Genomic DNA, 23,924 nt, shown 5'->3' with positions numbered 1-23,924 from the left:
ACCTTGTTTTAAGTTGAGTCAAGTATTAGAGTTATTGCTTGGAATAACCATGCCTGAGACTTCTGATTGAAGATTTTTTTTTTAAACATCGTTATTGGAGTATAATTGCTTTACAATGTTGCATTAGTTTCTGCTGTGTAACAAACTGAATCAGCTATATGTGTACATATACCCCATATTCCCTCCCTCTTGCGTCTCTCTCCCACCCTCCCTATCCCACCCCTCTAGGTGGTCACAAAGCACCGAGCTGATCTCCCTGTGCGATGCAGCTGCTTCCCACTATCTATTTTACATTCCGTAGTGTATATATGTCAATGCTACTCTCTCACTTCGTCACAGCTTACCCTTCCCCCTCCCCGTGTCCTCAAGTCCATTCTCTACGTCTGTGTCTTTATTCCTGTCCTGCCCCTAGGTTCATCAGAACCAATTTTTTTTTTTTTTAGATTCCATATATATGTGTTAGCATACGGTATTTGTTTTTCTCTTTCTGACTTACTTCACTCTGTATGACAGACTCTAGGTCCATCCACCTCACTACAAATAACTCAGTTTCATTTCTTTTTATGGCTGAGTAATATTCCATTGTATATGTGTGCCACATCTTCTTTATCCATTCATCTGTTGATGGACACTTAGGTTGCTTCCATGTCCTGGCTATTGTAAATAGAGCTGCAGTGAACATTTTGGTACATGACTCTTTTTGAATTATGGTTTTCTCGGGGTATATGCCCAGTAGTGGGATTGCTGGGTCATATGGTAATTCTATTTTTAGTTTCTTAAGGACCCTCCATACTGTTCTCCATAGTGGCTGTATCAGTTTACATTCCCACCAACAGTGCAAGAGGGTTCCCTTTTCTCCACACCCTCTTCAGCATTTATTGTTTGTAGATTTTTTGATGGTGGCCATTCTGACTGGTGTGAGGTGATACCTCATTGTAGTTTTGATTTGTATTTATCTAATGATTAGTGATGTTGAGCATCCTTTCATGTGTTTGTTGGCAATCTGTATATCTTCTTTGGAGAAATGTCTATTTAGATCTTCTGCACATTTTTGGATTGGGTGATTTAAGATTTAATGTTTAAATTATTTTTTCTTTGTTTCATGACATTTTGGAATATTTAATTGACAGGCACTTAGGAGCACAGTTTGTAGCTTAAGAATGCATATGTGGTGTTAATCATACAAGATGCAGCAACTCAGGTTGATTATGTTAAACTGAGTGAATCTTCGAACCGGATATTAATTTTTATTGGTAGATGCTGGCAGATTGGTATTGAAAGCTTCATACCCATGACAATTCCCATGTTCTCATCTATACTGTTAAGTAAAATGATACTTGCATTGATCATGAAGAAATTTGTCTTCCTGGCTCATTTGTGAGAGCACCTGCTGTTACTGATCAATGAGCTACACAACCACAAGAAGAGTCTTTGGGGAGAAACAGTGTGCTAGATGGCATGAGAGCTAAGTGTCAAGAATATCCTTAGTTCTCTTCAGTCTATCTAGAGTATGCCTCTACCACTTAAGGGGCACCTCTCTAAAGCCAGCACACCAGGGACCATCACATACCACATCCAGTGGCCTTTGAATGCTCTATCTCATGGACCTCCTTCCAGCAACTTTTGACTCTTAGGATCTGCTCTCTTTTCCAGTCCTTCTTTCTTGTTGGCTTCTGTCACATTTATGTCTCCCAATTCTCCAATTTCTTCTCTTTTTAAACTCATCTTTCTCCCACCATTGCCCAAAATGAACATCCACCCTAGCTCAACCCCCAACCTCCTGCTTACATCTTCCTAGGATTGTCACTGAGAATTCATGTTGTTCCCAAGCACTCTCTTTATACAGTTGCTCCCATCTTCATCCGGCCTTCTTTAGCAAACGCTGGTCTTGGATAATTTTGCTCAATAGTTCCATTTAAAGTAACCTAGGGAACCCAAGCTCAATGCATTTAAAAGTAAACTCATCCTCCCTCCCCTTATTCTTCCTGTATCCCATTGGACTTCCGGGATGCAGCAAGTGTAATCTGCATCTCTTGTCACTTCTCACCTTGAAAGTCTTCATTCACTTCCTTTTTCCTATAGAAAGAGCCCCAGGCTCCTTAGTCTAGAGCTCAAAAACACTCCAGGAATTGGCTCCAACCTACTTTTCTACTTTCAGTTACACCATGTGACCTCTTCCATTACTGTTTCACAACTGTACCATAGACTAAGACTTACATACTCGCGTGTCCCCAGACAGTTCATGTGAACGAATGAAGCCAACCAGAGCAGAACTGTGCTAAACTGGGGAGGGCACCCTGTGTAAAGGGCACAACTCAGGTCTAAACCATGGTTGCCATCTGAGATATGGACGTGGTGTTGCCAGATCTCTGATTTTTAAATATTGTCATCTAACAGAAAACATCTTTAAGGGCAAAACAAGGCTCAAAGGCCACAGGTTTGTGACTCAGCCACAGACACACACCCATACCCACTCCTTTGCTTACATCCTTCACCTCTTTCTCCACCAATTCTGCTCAGAAGTTCGGAGGTCATCTCACACGCCACCTGTTTGGTGAAACCTTGCCTGGCATATGGAGTCTCTCCTTCATCCCCTGTGCCATCTATGTTTGGTGTTGCTCAGTTGCCGTGTTACCTTACTTAGTTCATCCCATGGGGATACACGTCTCAGCTCCCTTTCTCATCATGAGCCTGAAGCCATGGACCAGCGTTGTGCTTCCCTGTATCAACCCCCAGTGCCTCAACAAATGCCTTGTGTATAGTCATTCCTCAATACACAGTTTTGGTTGGTTGCCTGGTAGCACTTGGAGAACTGGGACAGGACAGACATAAATAATTTTATTTTAGGAAAATAAAGAACAGGTAGTATTTATTGCGTGCTTGATATATGCCAGATTCTTTGCCAGATGCATTAGCTGTCCTATTCTATTTAACTCAGCTACAACTCTGCTAGGTGTGGATGTGACATCCACTTCACGGTGGATGATTTAACTAAGGCCCAGAGAGATTAGGTACTCTGCTCAAGGCTACCCAGGTAGGAATCCAGCTCTCTGACTCCCTTTGCATGCTTTACACTGTGTTCTGAGCTTCCCAGCAGACTTGGCAGATACATGAGTTGTGCCTGGACACTGAGAGCAGCTGATTGGAGCTGGGACAGCAGGAGCTCATGGGGCCCGTCCACTCCGTAACAACAGAGTGACCTGCAAACGTGACCCTTTCTCTGTGTGGAGAAGATAAAAGTGCTGCTGTTAATACTCCATGGTGCTTCTAGTGCCATTTTTAAAAGGCAGCATGTGCAATTACACGTAGCCAAGAACATAAAACCTGCTGTATTCAAATCACTCTTTCCTAAAGAAATGTGGTGGGATTCCAAAACCATATTTTTTTTTTTACAAGTTAAAATGAAAACGGATTTCATTATTGGAAGAGTGCCACGCAGTCCGTATCATAAGTTCCTGTCATTAAAGGGATGACTTTCCAGGTTTGATGTAGAAACAGCATTAAATGAATAAGCCTTTCTTGTGCAACCAATATCTAAAAATAAAACTAGATCAAGATTTGACAGTTTTAGAATGGCTAAGCAAGACTCTGGTGAAATTGTAAAAGTCTGCAGGAGTTGAGTGAATTTAAAAGCTGTGGTAAACAGCTGCATTTGAGGTCATGAATACTGCTTTTTGAAATGTAAAATACACTGAGCAAGAAGCAGAGCTTGTATTGGTGGCATAGCACTTTAACCTGTGATTCATACATGAACATTAAGTTGTTTTTGTTGTGCTTAATCAAATTACATGGACATTTTGACACTGCTTCTCAAAAAATAATGGTAAGTTGTAACATTCCAGGGCCAGAAATGGGCGCTTTCATGTACAAAGCTTTTCTTGGCTCCTTGGAATAGAGGTTAAGTAGAGCATGTTTTAGAGCACCTTAAATTTCATTGCATCTCAAGTAGAAATGTGGGTGAAGCAAAACTACTAACAGTACTTTAGGGGATATGAGTTAGTACAGAAATGTTGAATATTCACATTACCTTACTTAGATTAAATGGCTCCTATGGGCAGTTGTCTGTCAAAACTCTTTTCATTTGCTTTCTTGGTAATTCACTTTAACGGGTGAGTGGTTTCATTATGGCAGTGCATTTTGCTGGCGAGTGTTGAAAAATAACTGAGGTAGATTTCTCTAATTGTTTCTAAGTCACCCTATACGCATTATGATTTCTAGACTTCAGGGTTCATTTTTATGTTTTTGTTTTTTTCTTTTTTTACCTCACCCCCCCCCAAAAAAGGCATTAAACTTAGACCTTTTGGAAACATTTAGACCATTTTCTTTAATTTGATTAAATTTATATAACAGAAACCTATAAAAAGAGTCCGTACCAAACCAATTACCGTTCCACCTTGACACAACTCTGGGATATTCTAGAAACACTTGTATTTTGCAGAAATAAAATGGAAATTTTTAGTGCTTGATACACTTAAAGTGATAGAAAATTTTTAAATTTATGCATATAAGAAGAATACAGTCAAGTAAAATCAAATAAAAATAGATCATTCTTTTCTTATGTCTTAAAGTTAAAACAGTAGCAAATGATAGGGGAAAGTTCTGTATTAATTAACATTATGGCTAATTATAGACCTGAATTTTAGAGCCATTTCTTTCAAGTCTTTAGATTTTGACAACATATTGATATATTTTATTTCAGGTTACATTGTTCTTAAAACTGTAATAGTATTTGCCCTCCAGTTTTGATAGTTATTAGCATGTTACTTTTATACTGCAAAGAGTAATGCCTGTATTTTAAAAAGCCACTACAAAATGTTTTGTTATTTGGGGGAAGAAGAGGGGTATTCCCAAAAGGATGGCTGAGTATTTTTGTCAATAATAAGCCAAGAATTTGGGATTAGATTTAGTGATTGATTTAAAGAATAGAATTTCAAAGAAAAGTGTTTTGTACACTAATACCTAGGTATTCATTAACCTAGAAATCAAAATGAATGCATCTTTTTATTCAGAGTGTTAGTCTGTATGGCAATTATGAATGTGTTTAAATGAAAGATGTTTTTATACACAAAGGTGCTTTTCTACCTAGAGTCTTAAATTACTATTAATTAAGCAGTATATAATATAATAGATAATTATAGTGTTTTAATGTGGATGCCAGTGGATTTGCTAGTCTTTCTAAATGGCCATTGTTGGCTAATAGCCTTCAGGGGATCATTTATATAGCCATTGTGGTTCTAAAAATATCTCTAAACACCAGTGGGACAGCCCTTTTTGAAGCATGGATATTATAAAATGCACTTTTATTTGAAGTGTGTTGTTTTGATTATATCACTCAATTACTTTCATATGCGGCAAAAAAAAAAAATACCAATGTTGAAAAGGAATAAAGGAAAGCTCTTTGTGTACAGAAAAATTTCAGAACAATATGGTAGTTAGAGAAAGATTTGAGTTAGGAGTATTGGGACTCTGTTCTATTCATTGGATTTTTAGCTATTCTGTTCATTAGGTTTTTAACTGGAGATGTTTTTATGTAGCATCATTGTTTTTAGTTTAATTAATATTTCTACGGCAGAGAGATAATTAGATAAATGCTGTTGAATATTAAATATGGTAGTAGCTTAGGGGAAATAAGCATTTCTGGGTCAAAGCCCTCAACAAAATATTATCTTATGTGAGCTGATTAATTGAATTGAATGCCAAATGGTTTTGCCACCATCCAACCAAACTCTCACAGCCACTCAGTTCATTATCTAAGGCTCTTCCAGAATGAAATGAATGCTTTTATCAGAGTTAATGGTGCTCTTTTTAATCTGAGCTATTCATGGAGGAAATCTTGATTAGAGAATACTTCCCACCTCACTAAATTAGCTACGTGTAAGAACATCCCAAAGAGTCTGAACCCGAGTGTCACACCAAGAGTTTTACATGCTGAATTGTCTGAGGTTCTCAGTGCCGTCACCCAGTGGTTTCTGTATATTGTGGGTTCCAATGTGTAAGGGCCCATTGGAAAGCCTGAAGTCGATTCTAGGTTCTAGGCTGCTCTATGGTCCTTGCTGCCTGTATCTAACATTGAATGCAAAAAAAGACTTAATTTCCAATCAAACCAGAGAAGCTAAGGATTCTCATCAACCATGTTTAGTACAAAGATATGTTATAATTTGTGAACATAACTGTGTAGTAGCATCCCAGAGTGATAGTTTTCAAGTTGGATTCCAAAATATCCTAGGGGTTCAGACATTATGCCATTGTTGGATCTTAATTTCAACTATTTAAAACACCGTAATGAGGGAATTCCTGGTGGTCCAGTGGTTAGGACTCTGCAGTTCCACTGCAGGGGGCATGGGTTTGATCCCTGGCTGGGGAATTAAGATCCCACAAGCCTGGAGGTGTAGCCAAAAAAAAATTAAATAAAAAATAAAACACTGTAATGAAAGAGACACAAAATTTCACATACACATTCCAATTTTTCAGTAGGATGCCGGTGATTAACTTGTGCTGCCAGGTTAACTAGTTTGGGGGTAGATTTTACAATAAAGCTTCTTCTGCCTTTTTGTGCATAGATTGGAAACTTTTGTGAACAGGGACTCCAGTAGAGAGCTCCTAGCTCTGCTATGCATATCCACTCACATTCAGTTGTGCAACCAGCCACATTCCCAGTTTTCCTGTACTGGGCTTAATATATGCCCAGCAAGGCCCAGGCACATCTGTTTGAGAACTTGCTTTTCCACAGAGTAATAGTGGGTTAGACCAGTGACTGTTCACATACCACGGTGTGCTACAACATTATAAGTTCAGGCTTAATTTACATTTTAGGTGCCATTTGTCAAATTAATTTTTTTAGTGAGGAATACTAAATATTTATAAAAAAAATAAATACCTTCGAAAAAAATTACCTAATACTCTTCATTAACACTTCTGGTTCATTGTAATTAAGGGCCTCTTGCAACTAGAAAGCAAGCTTTTTTGGTCAACCATTACCATTTGCAGCCACTTACGTGTGTGGATCAGGCCTATCTTGATATTTTGCAGCATAAACAAACCATGGAAATAAATTAACCCCTGCAGTTGGTATAGGACTGTAGGTGTCATTCACAACCTCTTTTTATCAGAATTTTGTGTTCTTCAACACGGCCTTTTGTTTTGCATTGATAACTTTTAAAGAAACGTTGCTGGTTATTTCTAAAATTCTGGAATTTTTCTAATCTTCAGCATAGAGCTATATAGCATTCTGTATTGGGCAGTTCTTTCTATTTCCACATTTGTAGTGTAAGAGAGCATCAATGCTATTTAGTATACAAGCTCACTATTCTTACAATTTTCTACTATTTCAAATAGCTAAAACTTCATGTGTCCTCTGGGTTTTATTATCCATTGTTCTTGTCCTAGACTTAGGTAAATGGCTTTAGAAAGCCTTTATTTATTAGAACATATAAGAGTCATTCCCTGTAGGTCTGGAGTGCATACTTCAGAAATCTTACAAAATTTATTTTTAAAAGCACTTTTTTTTATGCATTGGTTTTCCATGATGTATATACCCAAAAATATAGGTGATATTTTAGGGAAGGAAAAAAAGGTGACAAAATTGTATGTTTAGAGAGCCTTGTAATAAAAAAAAAAACTCATTGCTTGAGGCGTTCTATATAAAGAGTTTTAAAAAATAACTTTGCTAAATAACATATTTTGTGGCTAAAATTCTCCTAACCTCAGCCCTCCCACTGCCACCACCATTTGTCATATTTCTTCTGTGCACACTGTTCCAGGGCCTGACTAAGCAGCTGCCCCTCTTATCACCGATTTGCTCACCTTGTGTTTGTTTTCCTTTCTTTGCAGAGACCCTCCTTGATGACTTCCTTCTCACGTACACGGTCTTCATGACAACTGACGACTTGTGCCAGGCGCTGTTGAGGCAATATCCTTCATTAACTTCAGGATGCTGTGTCGGCTTCCTCTCAGACAGATGTCTCACATTAGGAATTAACTGCCTTTCTTCATTTACTCAACCCCTCGGTAGAGTGTGGCTATGTTAAATATTCATGTCTTGATAGCCAAGGTGAAAGATGAAATGAGACAGACTAGGCAGGGGGAACTGGAAATGAATGCAGAGCTGCTGTTTTCACATTCTACGTCGTGGGTAAATTGTGCTGTCGATATTATGTTTTCTTCAAACCTACATCTCAAGACTTCAGAATCTGGAGATGAATTTGGCCTGCTGGGTAAACACCAGAGTCAAGAGGTTGAGTGGATTGGCAATAACTGAACTTAGAAGACAATCAGTCAGTTAGTGCCAGACCATGTGATGGGAAAACATACATATGTGATAGTGTGTTTCTGGGCAAGTATCCCGGGGGAGACAAGCATTCCCCACTTGGGAGGTCTTACCCCCGTAATCAACTGTCATCGTTTCAGAGCTTTGTCAGGGCACGCTGTCTTAGGATGATGGATGTGATTAGAAGGTTGATGACCAGTTAAGGAGGCTTTACGATTGCATACACTAACTAGAAGAGATGCAACAGATCAAAGGCTGGAAAGCCATGCCAAGGAAAGGCACTCAAAGTTTCCGAACGAGTGTCTTGCCTCACAACGTTTAAGGAAGAGTCTTTTCTTTATCATTAGTCAAGCCATGATAGTTACAGGAAAAGAGGAAAAGAACATTTGCATAAGTGGAAATAATGTAAGATAAATCTTTGTATTATGCCTTTCAAGAGAAAAACTAGAAGAAATAGATACTTTAGTAGATTCTTTATGTGTTTGCTTGAGTTTGTTTCACAGGTAGAAATCAAAGAAATCAGATGTCCTTGATGTACTTTTTTTTTTTTTCCCTGAGTTAGTTGCTTTAATTTCATGGTGACATAACAAGGATTGTAAGTATTTTTTCTCCAGATGTAGCCATTCTGAAATGTTCAGGGTTAGCTATTACTTTTCTCCTCTATTTTATTTTTTTATTGAAGTATATTTGATTTACAATGTTGTGTTAATTTCTGCTGTACAGCAAAGTGATTCAGTTTTTTATATGTATATAGTAGTATTCCAGTGTATGTATACGTACCACATCTTTTTTATCCATTCAGTCCTTGATGTCCTTTTGCAGGTTGGGGAGACAGTGACTGAATTACGTTTTAAAATAGTTACAAAGCCTGATACAGAATTGATTCCTATTTTGCAATTATATATCAGCATTAAAGAATATAGAATCCTGTCCAGTAACCCCAAAACCTACCTGTGTTTGGTATCATAGCATTTTCTATTTCTAGTTAACTTTTCAGTGTGTCCAAGATACTCAGAAAGATAATTTGGGGGGCAAAAACGCTAGGTTGTTTTGGAAAGCGCCAAGCTTCTGTCTCATTCCTAAGGCTTTAAGCTTGTTGCCTTTGAGGTTGTTATTTTTATATAATTTTAACAGCATAGTTAACACATAGTCATTGTATACAAATTGGGAAATGCTTATAAGTACAATAAAAATAATTCATGTTCTCTGAAATCTCATTACCTTAAGAAGCCACTGTTAACTATCAGTATATATCTTTCCAGGTAATGAATATATAAATAAGCATAGTTAATAGAAATGGATGATCCTAACGTATACTTTTCTTACTTGCTTTCCTACTTAACAGTATACTGTGAGTGTCTTGTGTCAGTAAATATAGTGCTAGACCATCAGTTTTATGACTATAGAAAAGCCCGTTAAATAGATATGCAGTAATTTATTTAACTGTCCTCAATGGTTGAAGCATTTAGGTTATTCCTATTTAATATTTTTTTTATTCCAGTGAAAATGAAAATTAGCAGCCTTTTTTTAAATTTTATTTATTTATTTATTTATGGCTGCGTTGGGTCTTCGTTTCTGTGCGAGGGCTTTCTCTAGTTGCGGCAAGCAGGGGCCACTCTTCATCGTGGTGCGCGGGCCTCTCACTATCGCAGCCTCTCTTGTTGGCGGAGCACAGGCTCCAGACGCGCAGGCTCAGTAATTGTGGCTCACGGGCCCAGTTGCTCCGTGGCATGTGGGATCTTCCCAGACCAGGGCTTGAACCCGTGTCCCCTGCATTAGCAGGCAGATTCTCAACCACTGCGCCACCAGGGAAGCCCAGCCGTTTTTTACTTACATTTGCACATTTATCCATTTTTTTTTCACATAAATTCCTAGGGTGAGCTTTTGAATCATATCACAAATTATGCTCCAGAAATCTGTGCTCATTTGGCGCTACTTTAGAACGTGAGTTTCTGATGATCAAAGTATATCTGGCCTAGTTCTGATCTAACTTTTATGGAAACAGTGTCCACCTATGTAGTGAGGCCAGATCTCTTGGAGCCCATTAACCTCTTGTGATTAGTGGGCCACCTAGGGTGTCTTGGAGGTGGCATTAACCCATGCTGCCTGTGGAGCTATGTCAGCAGCTGTCAGTTCTATGGTCCAGTCCTTATCCTCACGGCCTGCCACCATGTTATGTAAATCGTTTTCCTGGGCTTACCCTCTTCAGTGCACACCTTTTACTCTCCCTACACATATTCTTTTCTTCCTGCATATTCAGGTACTTGTAGATTTTTTTGAAAATGTGCTTTAGCATATTTTGTGAAAGCAAGAATAAACGGATCTCTTCATATTTTTCACTTGCAACAACGTAATTTTCTTAACCATTTGCACCTATTCTGCTAAGAAGTATCAAGGCAAAGAAGAAAACTCAGATGTTCCTTGTCGGAAACGGAAGGTCTTGCATCTTGTTTCCCAGTGGATTGCTCTGTACAAAGACTGGCTACATGAAGATGAACATTCAAAAATGTTTTTAAAGGTAATGTAAAACATCCAGTTACTGAGTAATTCTTTTATGCCAAGTGACTGATTTCAAAAATCTCATTCGTAGGTTACAGTCATCTAACTTGTTTGTAATATTGAAGTTATGATTCAAAGTATTAATTTGTTTTGACCTCTGAAGCCTGATATTCCTTACATAGAAGAAGGCAAGTTTTATAGTCACTCATTTAAGGTTATTTATTTTATATAAGTCATGGGAATTTTGACTGCAAATGAAATAATTAAGGAACGTAAAATAAAACATACTTTAAAACTTGATACTGTTTAAATGTTGAGATGTATTATAACTTTAAACTAATAATTCCCATATCTACAATAATGGGATAAAACATTTATCATTTAAAACCTATAGTGACAATGTATACATTATGAAACCTTTTCAGGACCTGGTATATTTTGAGACATTAAAGCAATAATAACTTATAAAATAGATACTAACCTAGATTTACATTTGAAATTGGATAAGCTGATATATGTGTCTAATCATTAGTAAGCTGCAATATCTTTTCAATACCAATTGATTCTCTGGAGATGGTTTGTAAACAGTTGGATTCTTTTGGCCACCAAAACTGTATTAGCTGTGCAAGTTAACACAGAGAAGGGGTACAGTGGAATTTGAGCAGGGAAGAGTTCTATTTCAGAATAGGCAAGTATCTAAACTGATTTTGCCTTTCGTGAAGGAAATCACTTTGATTTCAAAATTCAGATATCACTTAGACATCCAGTTAAAAACTGGTTTAAATCAAGTCTCTGACTAAACTAATGTTATTTTCAAAACAATTGGGTAGTTTAATTCAATGGATTTTTTCACTCCCAAATGGATATGTGGATATTATTTCTAAAAATATAGAACAGGCATGGAAATTTTGAGTAGCCAGCCAGAGATCTCTTAAGTTTCCACCATTCTCTACCTATAGCCTGTAAAAGCTTCCACAGAGCCACACCAGTTGAGCGAGGGGCTAGGAGGTGGAATCCCACTCAGGATCTCATGGGTACTTGGTTTAACCCCCAGCGTTGTTCTGGATTCCACTTATTTCCCTGAGCAGGTTAACCACTCTGTGAATCTTAATCCTTACAAAATAGGCATCAAACCAATTAAGCTGAAATTTTCTTTTTCCCCCAGACCATATACAGAAATGTACTGGATGATGTATATGAATACCCAATACTTGAAAAAGAACTGAAAGAATTTCAAAAGATACTTGGAATGCACCGTCGTCAGTAAGTAATTTTCCTCATCACAGTTAGTAAAAGAAAGCAGCACAACGTGTGATAGAATTGGGGGTGTCTCATATATATCGTTTTGAACATTTTGAATCTGAGATTTATCTTGATTCCTTAGGTTTTCTAGTAGTAAATATTTGTTTTTATATCTCAAGATGAATGAAAACTAAATCAAGCTTATTGGCTATTTTTTTTTAACCCTGTTTGGTATGATAGAAACAAACTGAGCCATGACAGTCTGGGTACATAAGAACAATTATCTAATAAATTATTATTTAGTTTTAAAAGTGTAAATATTTAACTTGTCATTTGGGGGAACTCATAGCTATCTCTAATGAATAGGAAAAAAGTTTTATAAATAGGTCCCAGCAAGTCATGGTGCATTTTTAAAGTTCAATTTTATGGATTCCCTGAAGTTTCTTTATCAATTCAGAAAAATTAAAGGAAAGCATTTATTCAGTGACTTTTGTCATATCCAAGATGTATCACTAAGGTATCTATCATTAGTCTTTCATATTGCTAATACCTGACTTTACTCTGATTTACCACTAACTCTTATTAATTTTGGTAAATGAAAACATCAAGTCATTATTCAGTTTTCAGATATAGCTGCAAAGTTAATCTGACGGGAAAAATTGTTCTCTGATTTACAATGTAGTTTCTACTTTTTAAACGTAAAACACATCTGTTGTCAAGTTGTGAAAAACTTCTATTAAGATTTCAGCAGTCACAAATGCACTTCTCATAGAAAATGTTAATTCAGGCCTTTCAGATTATCGATTTGAGATTTAAAGCCTGACTTAATTTTAGTAAAGAGAGATCCTATGTAGTAAAGGGAGATCCTGACTTAATTTTAGTAAAGAGAGATCCTATGTAGTAAAGGGAGATCCTGACTTAATTTTAGTAAAGGGAGATCCTATTTAGTAAAGGCTATATAAAGAATTTTAGGGTGCAAACAAATTATGTATAAACCTTAGTCCCAATCAGGAAAATCACACATTTAGGAATTGAGAAATGAGTTGCAGGGTGTTAGAAATGAATGTTGTGAATTTTGGTGGTCTTCTTTTATCACAGTCTACACTGTAATAAATTTCGATAGCCTAAGACTAGTATGAAAATATGAACAAACAAATGAAGCAAAAAAGAAAAAGAAAGAAACCTTTACATCAGAATAATCCCCTACATGGAAGTTGATCTATGCTGTAAGGCAGGCCTTCTTACAGTTGGGAAAATTTAATTCTGGTTTAGTACACATTTAAATGCATTAAATAAATTAATGGAATTTAATACATTCCATTTAAAAACTTACATAAAACTGGGAAATAAAAGATTTAAGTAAGAAAATTGTCTGAGACATGATTCTTGCCTCTTTGGTACAAGGTGATGAAATATGTCTAGATCCTGGAATAAGATTTGAGCTGGGGACCTGCAGAAGATCCCCCAGTTCCACCACACATAGAAACATCCTGGAAAAGATCTGCCTTGGCTGACTTATTTAGCTATCTAAAGAACAATAATTTCACCTAAAATCTAGCCAAATATGAGAAAACTTAGAGTTTCTGTGGAAATATATCCAGTTATTTCCTCAATGCTCCGTTTCTATGGGTAGAAAGCAAAATACCTGTTGAATAAATAGCTTCTTTTCTTCCTGGTTCACTGGAAATCCAGAGCCCAATGTCAAGTGTGTTATGCATAGTAAACTAATGAATACTGTGTGTTTTATCTTTTTGAAAAGCAAAAGCCTCTGCCCACTGCCTGAAAAGGAGTCTCTGTGACAATCACTACATTATTCTGGGTTTGAGACAAAGACTGATGTCTTGTCCTTTTCCTTTCAGCACTGTAGATGAATATTCACCACAGAGGAAGGTAAGGCAGCCCCTTCTGTCTGAAACGGGGTGATCTGGTTTGGAGGCCTGGCCTTGGCCCACTTGGTATTTCTTCATAATTAATGAACGCTGCCTCTAGCAGAGGAGGGCCAGGTGGGGAGCCGGGGGCTGCACCTTGCCTCCCCGCTCCTACCTCGCTTAGCTTTCCCTGTGCTTGTGCAGATTCATTTTCAGCCAGGTGCCCTTGACTTTATGACATTCTGAATTTTTGTGGTGCGTTTTGGAGTCTCAGAGTTTCCCCAGCGTCCCCAGAGTGATGTAAATTTGATTTTTAGTCATTGATATAAAGATAGAAAACCATCTATGCAAGACTCTTGCCTGCAAGAGGAAGGAAGTCTTGTAAGAAAAAGGTTGGGGGCTTCCCTGGTGGCGCAGTGGTTGAGAATCTGCCTGCTAATGCAGGGGACACGGGTTCGAGCCCTGGTCTGGGAAGATCCCACATGCCACGGAGCAGCTGGGCCCGTGAGCCACAATTGCTGAGCCTGCGCGTCTGGAGCCTGTGCCCCGTGACGGGAGGGGCCGCGATAGTGAAAGGCCCGCGCACCGCGATGAAGAGCGGTCCCCGCACCGCGATGAAGAGTGGCCCCCGCTTGCCGCAACTGGAGAAAGCCCTCGCACGAACCGAAGACCCAACACAGCCAAAAATAAATAAATAAATAAATAAATAAATAAGGAAAAAAAAAAAAAAGAAAAAGGTTGGAACCCTTCAACCCAACAGAAAGAGAGATGGTAGCCAGAATGAATGTGTTTCCTCTTCAACTTGAGGGGGGGGAAATGCTAAATCAGATGTCAGGCACAAGTTTTGTAGGAGCTGATATATCAGGTGATGGATAATCATAATGAATCATGTACCTATTTCTCTTAGGCAAGTCATTGCACTACAGCAGAAGTATGAAACTATCTCGACGTGGCTTTATCCAAAAGCAAGGTTGCTGTTGGGATGGGGAAACCATGTCTTTCTCAGGAGAAGAAGCTATGGATGTTTGTAGTAGCCAGGGTTAAAAATCACGCCCATATTCTCCGGCATGTTGCAGAGAATCATTTTGGGGGCTTTTTCCCTTGGCCAAGGTCTATCATGTTGCTCAGACTCTCCACCTCCACATGCATTAATTGAGGCAACTCCCAGTTTATTCCTCTAAGATTAGATGGGTGGATTTCATATTAAAAAAAAAAAATTGGCACGCCCTTTTGGAACATGTTGCAAACAGCTCTAGTTTTCCAAAGGGCAGCAATACATTCATTCATTGTTCTTGTTCTCCCTTCTTGCAGAATAAAGCCCTTTTCCACCAATTCAGTCTTAAGGAGAACTGGCTCCAGCATAGAGGAACTGTGACGGAAACAGAGGAAAGTGAGTATGGTTTGAACAAGGGTCTGGGGCAGGTGGCGTAGCAGCTAATCACCATCGTTCTCCGACTTTAACACATCAGCCTGCCTTTAACCCTTTCCAGCTGCCACACCCCTAAGACAAGCACGTTAGCATCCACAGTGATAGTTTTTCTTCTCTTGCTGTGGGCATTACAGTTTTCTTCATCACAGAGTACTGTCCCAGGTAAGGAAAGGAGACTGCAAAGAGCCCCCTGCGTTCTTGGGGAGAGGTGCAAAATGGACTGGAAAAGCAGCCTTTCCCCTTGGCTGCCTTCTTCCGTGCTGCCAGCCCATCGCCTGTGACTCACTGGAAAGTCCACTAAAACCACCGTGCAGGGCTTTGGCTGAGTCAGTCCCTGAGAGTTAGAGAAGAAAATCTTGGAGAAAATAATGAAAGGAAGGATATGCAGTCGAAACTCCTCCAAGGCAAGGCTCTGCCGGGCAGTGCCACACATCCAGTGTGTCCTCAATCAGTGCTGCTGACAGAAGGGCTCGTGACCCACCCTGAAGAGGGCTGCTCGATCAGTGCAGGAGAAACACCTTTGTAGCACTCTGAAGGTGCTGATGTGCTTTCTTTTTTTTTTAATTTAATTAATTAAGTTACTTATTTATTTTTGGCTATGTTGGGTCTTCGTTGCTGCACGGAGGCTTTTCTCTAGTTGCGACGAGTGGGGGTCACTCTTCGTTGTGATGCACGGGCTTCTCATTGCGGTGGCTTTTCTGGTTGTGGAGCATGGGCTCTAGGTGCGCGGGCTTCAGTAGTTGCAGCAGGCAGGCTCAGTAGTTGCGGCTTGCGGGCTCTAGAGCACAGGCTCAGTAGTTGTGGCGCACGGGCTTAGTTGCCCCGCGGCATGTAGGATCTTCCCAGACCAGGGATCGAACCCGTGTCCCCTGCATTGGCAGGCGGATTCTTAACCACTGCGGCACCAGGGAAGCCCCTGGCGTGCTTTTCTACATTACTGTTTTATAACGGAACCGGAAATGGTTTCCTCCTGTTTAGATAAAGGTTGAGTCAAGGGCAGAGCTGGGAAACACAGCAATTCAAATGTTCATGCTATTGTGACTTGGAGACTTTCTCTTTTAATTCACCTTTCCCGACGGCGCTGAAATTTTAAGTGTGGACGTTGAATAGTCAACTTATTGAATGTTTACACAACAAAATGTCACAGGATACCTCTTCTGTTCCATTGTTTGTGTATAACCAAACATGATGGTACTCGTTGGGTCATAAGTGTCACCTGTACCAAGTGGAGGAACGAATGGAATGACCTTACCTCCTCATCTCTCAGTTGCTGACCTTCCTTTCCCATTTGTCTTACAATTAATTGTATAATTTTCCAAGCTGAGTTTCAAAGAGTCTGAGTATTTCAAGACCCCCCCCCTCCTCTTTTTGTTCATCATTTTACTGAGCAAGCTGTAAACTTTCCCCACATTTAGTAGTTTGTAGACTGCATCTTTGCCTTGCTCCAAAATTCTGTCTTTTTGTGGAAGGAAAAAAGCCTTTTGTCTCTCACAAGTCTGTTGACAACACATAAAACAGCTATTTGTTAGATGCTATGCTTTTAGTGACACACCCAACCAAACCCAAAACAAAATACTGTCAGTGCCTCTTGGTGGCATGTTTACTTTGAGGTTTGTACTAGTACACCCATAGTTTGTCTTTTGCTTCATTTGCATTTCTGTGCAAACATTCCTGGGTTTATTTTTGTGGTGCATTTAAATTGCATATGAAATTTCTCTAGGACCTGCACTCCCCTTTTTTTTTTTTTTTTTTTTGCAATCTAGAAGAGAAGAATATCTAAGTATATTATTGTCCTTCTGTCTTTAGTAAAGAAGCTGGTGTTTTATACATTCAGAATGGCTGATACAAGAGACAACGTGTCAGTTATTTGCATTGCTACAGTTTCTGCTATTAAATCATAAAGAAACATTTTTTCCAGGGCCCATTCACCCTGATAGTGATAATGTCCTAGTAATAATGATTAGTACCACAGACAAGAAAAAGGAAATTAAAAAGGCTGGAAATGTGACCTCCATCTGAAAACTAAACTCACTACCACCTTGATATGGGTGGAGGGAGGGCGCGTGGAGGTTCATTCTTATATGAGCAAGAAAGCTGAAGCCAAAAACCATAGCAAGTGACAGATTTTTTAGATAAGCTTATGAGAATTCAAATAACAAAATGTGGTGGTCTTTACTGAGCCACTGTGCCTGTCCAGAGGTGAAGTGTAAAACAAAAATGTTTGAATTAGACGCTTTAATAGACTGCTTTGGGAGATCACAGTAACCCTCAAAGAAGGGACTCCGAAGTCTAGTCCCTGTTGCACAGATCCCACTGTGCTGTGGCCAGGCTGTCGCTACCCTGAGCAGACGCTTTTGCATGATGTGGGTCTCTCACTACAGTATGGGATGCTTAAGCACTACTCCACCTTGCTCAGCAGCTTTATCACATCTCCATCTCACGTGTGTGCAAGCTCGCATTGCTGTGCCCTCAGGCACCCATGTGCACACATAGATATGTAAATCTAGCTGTGTCTGCTCTGTGCTACAGGGAATAGTGTGGCGGGGGCCTTGATTTGGGTGAAAAGTCTGTACCTCACGGCCACAGTTGTTCTCTGTCTACTCACAGTTCTCTCACCTCATGCAGTTTTCTGTCACGTGTATATAACGGAGCACTCCTATGTCAGCGTGAAGGCAAAAGTTTCCAGTACAGCCCACGAGATCCTGAGAGTTGTGGCGGAAAAGATCCAGCATGCGGAAGAGGATCTGGCTCTGGTAGCCGTCACGTTCTCTGGGGGTAAATTATTTTCTGTCTTTGAATATTAATCTTTCACTGGATTGCCTCCAGGAGGAGAGAGTTGACATTTTTATGGAATAAACGTGCAGCGCGTCCCTTCTGGGTCTGCAGCTGGTTGACCACTCTAACAATAAGAAGCCGCCTACCAGAGGTGTTTCCATGACAACAGTTGGGTACTGTTGGATACTGAATTTCCTCCCCAAGAACTGAACAGAGAAGCGCGCCAGTGTTTTGAAATATATTATAAAGCTTTACATATTTTGTACTCTAGATAAGCCTTCTGTTTTCATATTTAAATTAAGTTGGGAAACTGCTAAAGGATGAAATTACTTTCCGAAGAAAAAAGAAAGGCAGCCTTGAACTAGTCATTTTGCTGGCTGACAGTTTAGTACATAAAGACTCCCTATTGAAGGAAATAAAAACTGTACAATAAGCCGAAAGCTCACAGGCAGTGTTCCTTCAGGCGGACATGGGGAGTGAGCCCTGGTTATAGTTTTTGCCTCTGTTGGGCCTTATTTATCCTCAGAGAATGGTTTATTGTCTGTTTTGAATAAGATCACACAGATTACAAGCTGATACTATTGATCTGTGTGACCTGAACAGACCCCTGCGTTTTCACTGGAGCCTGTCAGATCTCAGTGTCACTGGCCTCCTTTTTTGGCTTACGATCTTTATTTAATATCTCATTAACCCTGAGAAAAATACAAAGAAAGTGACTTAGTCCCAGTAGTTGAAAAATGGGAGTACTGTGTAAACTAATCAGCCAGAGATGGGGCGGGCCGGGGAGGGGGGAGCAGATAAAGGGCATTCCTGTTTACCCTTTGTTATCATTCTAGAGGCAGGAGAAGAAGATCAGAATGTATTGTAGTTGATGCGAAAGCATTATGTGATGGAACATTGCCTCTTTCGCTTTGTTACTCAGAGGCAGGTAAAATGGTCCTACAAGCTGGTTGATTACATATTCAAACAAATACAGCCCACCTCCCCTGTCCTAGTAAGTGAGTCGCTCCTTCCTCTCCCTGGGCGTTGTGCATCCCATCAAAACATTCTCTAAAGAAAAAGAGCAAACATTTCAGAAACATGTGGACTACGTGAATTTTAATCAGGGAGTAGTTGAACGTTTCATAAAATATATTAGGTATTCCAGATAAATATGATATTTGTATATTAATTTTAAGTGACCAAAGATATTAAATGATTCTAAACAGTATTAAGCTTCATCAAAATCAGCATTTGCCTCTCAAGGCAATACCATTACAGAAAGTAATCACTGGGTCCCCATGCAGACGGAAGGTGACGGAGAAAGAAGGACCCTGAGAGAACCTGGTGGTACAGCTGAGACCCACACCCTCTTGGAGGCTGACTCAGAGTCGGCCCAGGGCCACACGTGAATCTGGGAATTAATGAGTGCGTCTTTTACTACCCAATATCTGTTTGATGGCTGTGAAATACGATTTTTACACTCTATTAGATTCATCTCTCGTTCTAATGTGTATAGACTTATAGCTAATCATCACTAGCAATATCAGTTTATCTCTTGAATTATCTCACAGGTTTGGAAATATGCCATCATTTTCCGTCAATTAGTAGTTTTGTCTGTTAAGAACCTTTCTGCCTGCAGCTTCATATCCCCCAAGCAATAATGTTCTTATGAAGAAAAAAAAGCCCACAGAGCTTAATGTATTCCTTGCTCTAGTTACGTCCTTTTTAATAAATGTTTTAAATGCTACATCAAAATGAAATGACAGTGAGATCTACAGTTATTTTCTTTTTGTTAAAAAAAGTTTAGAGATGTTGGCCATGTTGTAGGTTTTGTGGATTTTTCTAAAAGGACTGGTACTATTACCCCCACAGCTTTCAGTAGGTTTCTAGCTGTTTTGTACCCAAGTTAGGTACATATGTATGTAGTAACAGAAACCTACCCAGTTACTCAGAGCTTAAAATCCTATCACTTTTCATCGTTCATGGTGTAGTGACAAATCTGAAAGTAAGAAAAACACTTGTTAGCAAATGGAAAAATTACTGTCTGAAAGCCATGGCATTTGCAGAATGCAAATTCCATAGCAAATGCAGAATGGCTCTTATAAAGTCAGATTTAAGGTATATATGGGCACACAGAGGGTTGCAAGAAATTGTAGCTAAAGAGGGAGGAGATAGAAGAACGTCAGATCCCGGCTATGTGGGACCATTTACTGCCGACATCAACAGCCCGACGTGACAATACTACTGATCTTTGCAATGCTGGGCCATAAAGAATGTATTCGAGTATCATTTGTGTACTCTGTATCAAGCAGAAATGTTCAAAACAAAATCTGGCGCTTGAACTGATTAAGTTTTCTAGAAAAAGAGATGTGGCATATTGTATTTCCAACCATGCTGGGTAACTGGAGGGCTGCCTTAGGAGAGGCTGATTATGTCACAGTGGAATAAAGTTGAGTATCACTTCGGTCGATTCCCGTCTGCATCTTGTAGGTGGGGGGAGGACATTTTTCTATGAGAAGCCTATTGTGTTATAAGGGCCCACCTATGGTAGAAAAATGGCCAAAGGACAGGAACAATAGGGGAATAAAATAGAAGAAGAATAGATGAACATATTCACCTTGACTAGTAGTCAAGAAACACAAAGTAATCCGAGAATCTATTTTTGATTTTAGCAAAACAGTAAACTTATTCAAAGGAATGGTGAGCGTTGGTGGGTGTAAGAATTGGAAAGCAGTTTGGCAGCTTGTATCAAAAACTTTAAAAATGTTCCTTCGCTTTGACCTAGGAATTCCACTACTGGGAATCTATCTTAAGAAAATCATCTATAAGCAGCCAAAGATTTATGCACAAAGATGTTGACTTTGGCAATATATGTATGGCTGCTGTAATAATAGATCCCATTTATCAAACCCCTGTTATGTGCTGGTCCCTGTGCTAGTGTTTAGCATGGTTCTCGCTATCTAATTTATATGACCAAAAAAAACTGGAAACCATTAAATGTTCAACAACAGAGGAAAGATTAAATGATGGCATAAAAGACTGTTACATAACCAATTACACATGACGTGACATTATAAATAATCTTGACAAGTGGGTAAGTACTTAAAATAGGAATATAAAACCACATAAGGAATAATTACAAATACATATATCTATAGTGATTATTAATGCAAACATATAAATAATAATTGTGACCATATGTACATGTGTGTACACACATATTTGCATAAAGATCAGGATGGAAATATACTCAACTGTTACCAATATTACTATCATATGGTTACTTTAGAGTGATGGGATTATGAATGAATTTTACTTTCTTCCCTAAGCTGTTCTGTGTAAAGAATGGCTAAATATTATAAGAATGAATCACAAGAGGGTACCTCTTTATGGATAACGAGCATTGATTATCTGGTATCATTGTACCGCGTATGTAGAACGGAATTAAATCTACTTCACATCCCATTTACTTTTTTTTTTTTTTTTAATTTTTATTTATTTATTTATTTATTTATTTATTTTATTTTTGGCTGTGCTGGGTCTTTGGTTCGTGCGAGGGCTTTCTCCAGTTGCGGCAAGTGGGGGCCACTCTTCATCGCGGTGCGGGGACCGCTCTTCATCGCGGTGCGCGGGCCTTTCACTATCGCGGCCCCTCCCGTCGCGGGGCACAGGCTCCAGAAGCGCAGGCTCAGCAGCCGTGGCTCACGGGCCCAGCCGCTCCGCGGCATGTGGGATCCTCCCAGACCAGGGCTCGAACCCGTGTCTCCTGCATTAGCAGGCAGATTCTCAACCACTGCGCCACCAGGGAAGCCCCCATTTACTTTTAAATATTTTTCTTTGGCAAATTTCACTCTTTAGATGTACTGTGAATGCCTACTAGGTGTTCTTGTGTTCTAATTACTCTTTTTTGTAAATAAAGAAAAGCATGAACTTCAGCCAAATGACCTGGCCATCTCCAAATCCCTTGAAGCATCTGGTCGGATATATGTCTACCGGAAAGACCTGGCTGACACTTTGGTGAGTACCTTTAGCCTTGTACTTGAAACACACAGACACAAATGTCAGACTGAGAACATGTATTTGTATGTTTTAAAATGAATGTTAGAAAAATACATCAAGCTGTTTCCTCCTGTAGTCAACAATACACTTTTCAAACACCACTGCTTTTGCAAATCAAAGGCAGGCCCCTCTTTAGGGACCCTCAACCCCTCCTAAGTCAAACGCTGTTTCTCTCTGAGTGCCTCTGAAACAAGGGATTTGAGAGATGTGACTCCTTCTCTGATGGAATCTTAATTCTATTCTTCGTTTTTGGTGGATATGTAGAGGTTAGGCTGAGGAACGCATCCTGTGTGGATTTAAAGGGAAAGAGACTCTGTCCTTAGTACCTGTCCACTGGGTGCACTTTGAGTGTGCCATTGCTTTGAAGAAAGGGTGGATGGTTCGCCTTCCCTGTGTAAAATAGCACATAACAGTGGAACATCAGCTGCCACTGAAGCGTAAGCGTATGAAGAAATGTAGAACCCACACTGTATGTTATTTTCCGTCCTAAATTTAAGAACACTTACGCCTAACTAGATGATTTGTTCTTGTTCCTAAAAACCTCGGTCTCATGGTTGCTTTCTCAACGGTAGGGTCAGGCGTCAGATCCATCACCCATAAAAAGTGGGCTGTACCAGATCGTGATTGTATCATCCAGACTCATGGTCCTGGTCTGTTCCATGGAGTCATCACAAGGATGGGTCTTTCCAGCTGGCTCCTGTTGTATATATAATGGAGGCATCTGTATACCATGTGGGTTAACCAAAACTGCTTATACTAAAAGTATCTTATGTAAAATTATCTGCAAGATATCAAGCTACCATAATGACATTAGTCACTCTTATCTTCACACTTTCTACCAGACGTGTATGTACTAAGTAATTTACATACAGTATGTCATTTAACCTTCCTGCTAACCTTGTGAAGTTCAGAGAGGCTGAGTGACTTACACTAGCTTCCCACAGCCAAGCCAGGGAGAGGGCTAGGATTTCAGTCCAGTTATATTTGACTCTGGAGCACCTGCACCTTCCTCCTTGTACGTGAGGGAGAAAAGGAGAGGGAAACCCTTTGTCTTACTTGGGATTTCCCGATTCTGGGTGTCCTTCTGCAGGTCACCAGGCCTGTGTCTATACACGATGTAATTCCACCAGTGAAACTTGACAGACAGGATGCACAGCATCTTTGAGTAAATAATGAGATTGATGTGACTGCCCGCCGCCCTCCCCCACACTATGTGAAGGAGAAGAATCTAATATGCAATTGCCCTAGGCTCCTGGTGATGGAAGGACCCACACTCTAATTGTCTCCCACCCCCCAGCCCTCACCCGCCACACCCAGACTCCTCATGCGGTTCCCTCGTGTGCGTTCCCAGACTGCTCTTCTGCTGCGGTCGAGGGCCTCGGAAGAGTAGAGGGCAGGCCTGGGGCAGTGTCTTGTGGGATAAACAGGTGCTGTGAATTCTGGGTTGAGCCAGATGCTATCCTGTACTCGGATGCTTCCCCCACCAGCTTTTTGCACCACCTAAAAATTTCCCATTGGAATCAAAGTTTAGGTGATTTCATCTCCAGAAGATTTCAGTTGAAATGGAACATTGTAAGGGAAGGATAACATGTGAAACCACTCATATCCACTGTGCTTGTGCATAGATCAGCCTTCGTGGAAAGCAGGAATCATAGCCCTGAATGAATGGAATAGAGAAATAGAAAGTGTTTCTTGGAGAGGACAGTGGACTACCTTGAGTAACCAGAGGGCAGTGCCAGGATAGGGGGCACATTTAGGGAGAAAGTAGGAGGGATAAAAAGCCAAGTGAAAATACCCTTACACC

At 39.7% G+C, this 23,924-nt stretch overlaps 1 protein-coding gene across 2 annotated transcripts in view; it reads left to right on the top strand.

Moving 5' to 3' along the window:
* The window catches only part of RAPGEF5 (Rap guanine nucleotide exchange factor 5), a 179,668-nt gene that overhangs the window by 124,159 nt on the left and 31,585 nt on the right, over nt 1–23,924 (top strand). For both annotated transcript variants that reach the window (XM_057550581.1, XM_028166932.2), the window contains 7 exons: nt 7,831–7,909; nt 10,640–10,784; nt 11,931–12,028; nt 13,867–13,897; nt 15,187–15,265; nt 17,930–18,079; nt 21,981–22,078. In XM_057550581.1, coding sequence (XP_057406564.1) covers nt 7,831–7,909; nt 10,640–10,784; nt 11,931–12,028; nt 13,867–13,897; nt 15,187–15,265; nt 17,930–18,079; nt 21,981–22,078 — 680 coding nt within the window. The remainder of the gene's footprint in view (nt 1–7,830; nt 7,910–10,639; nt 10,785–11,930; nt 12,029–13,866; nt 13,898–15,186; nt 15,266–17,929; nt 18,080–21,980; nt 22,079–23,924) is intronic.

The sequence above is a fragment of the Balaenoptera acutorostrata genome, chromosome 7 (genome assembly GCF_949987535.1).
Source record: "Balaenoptera acutorostrata chromosome 7, mBalAcu1.1, whole genome shotgun sequence".
NCBI classification, from domain to species: domain Eukaryota; kingdom Metazoa; phylum Chordata; class Mammalia; order Artiodactyla; family Balaenopteridae; genus Balaenoptera; species Balaenoptera acutorostrata.
Note: the sequence above shows the minus strand (reverse complement) of the source record. Positions and strands in the feature narration are given on the sequence as shown.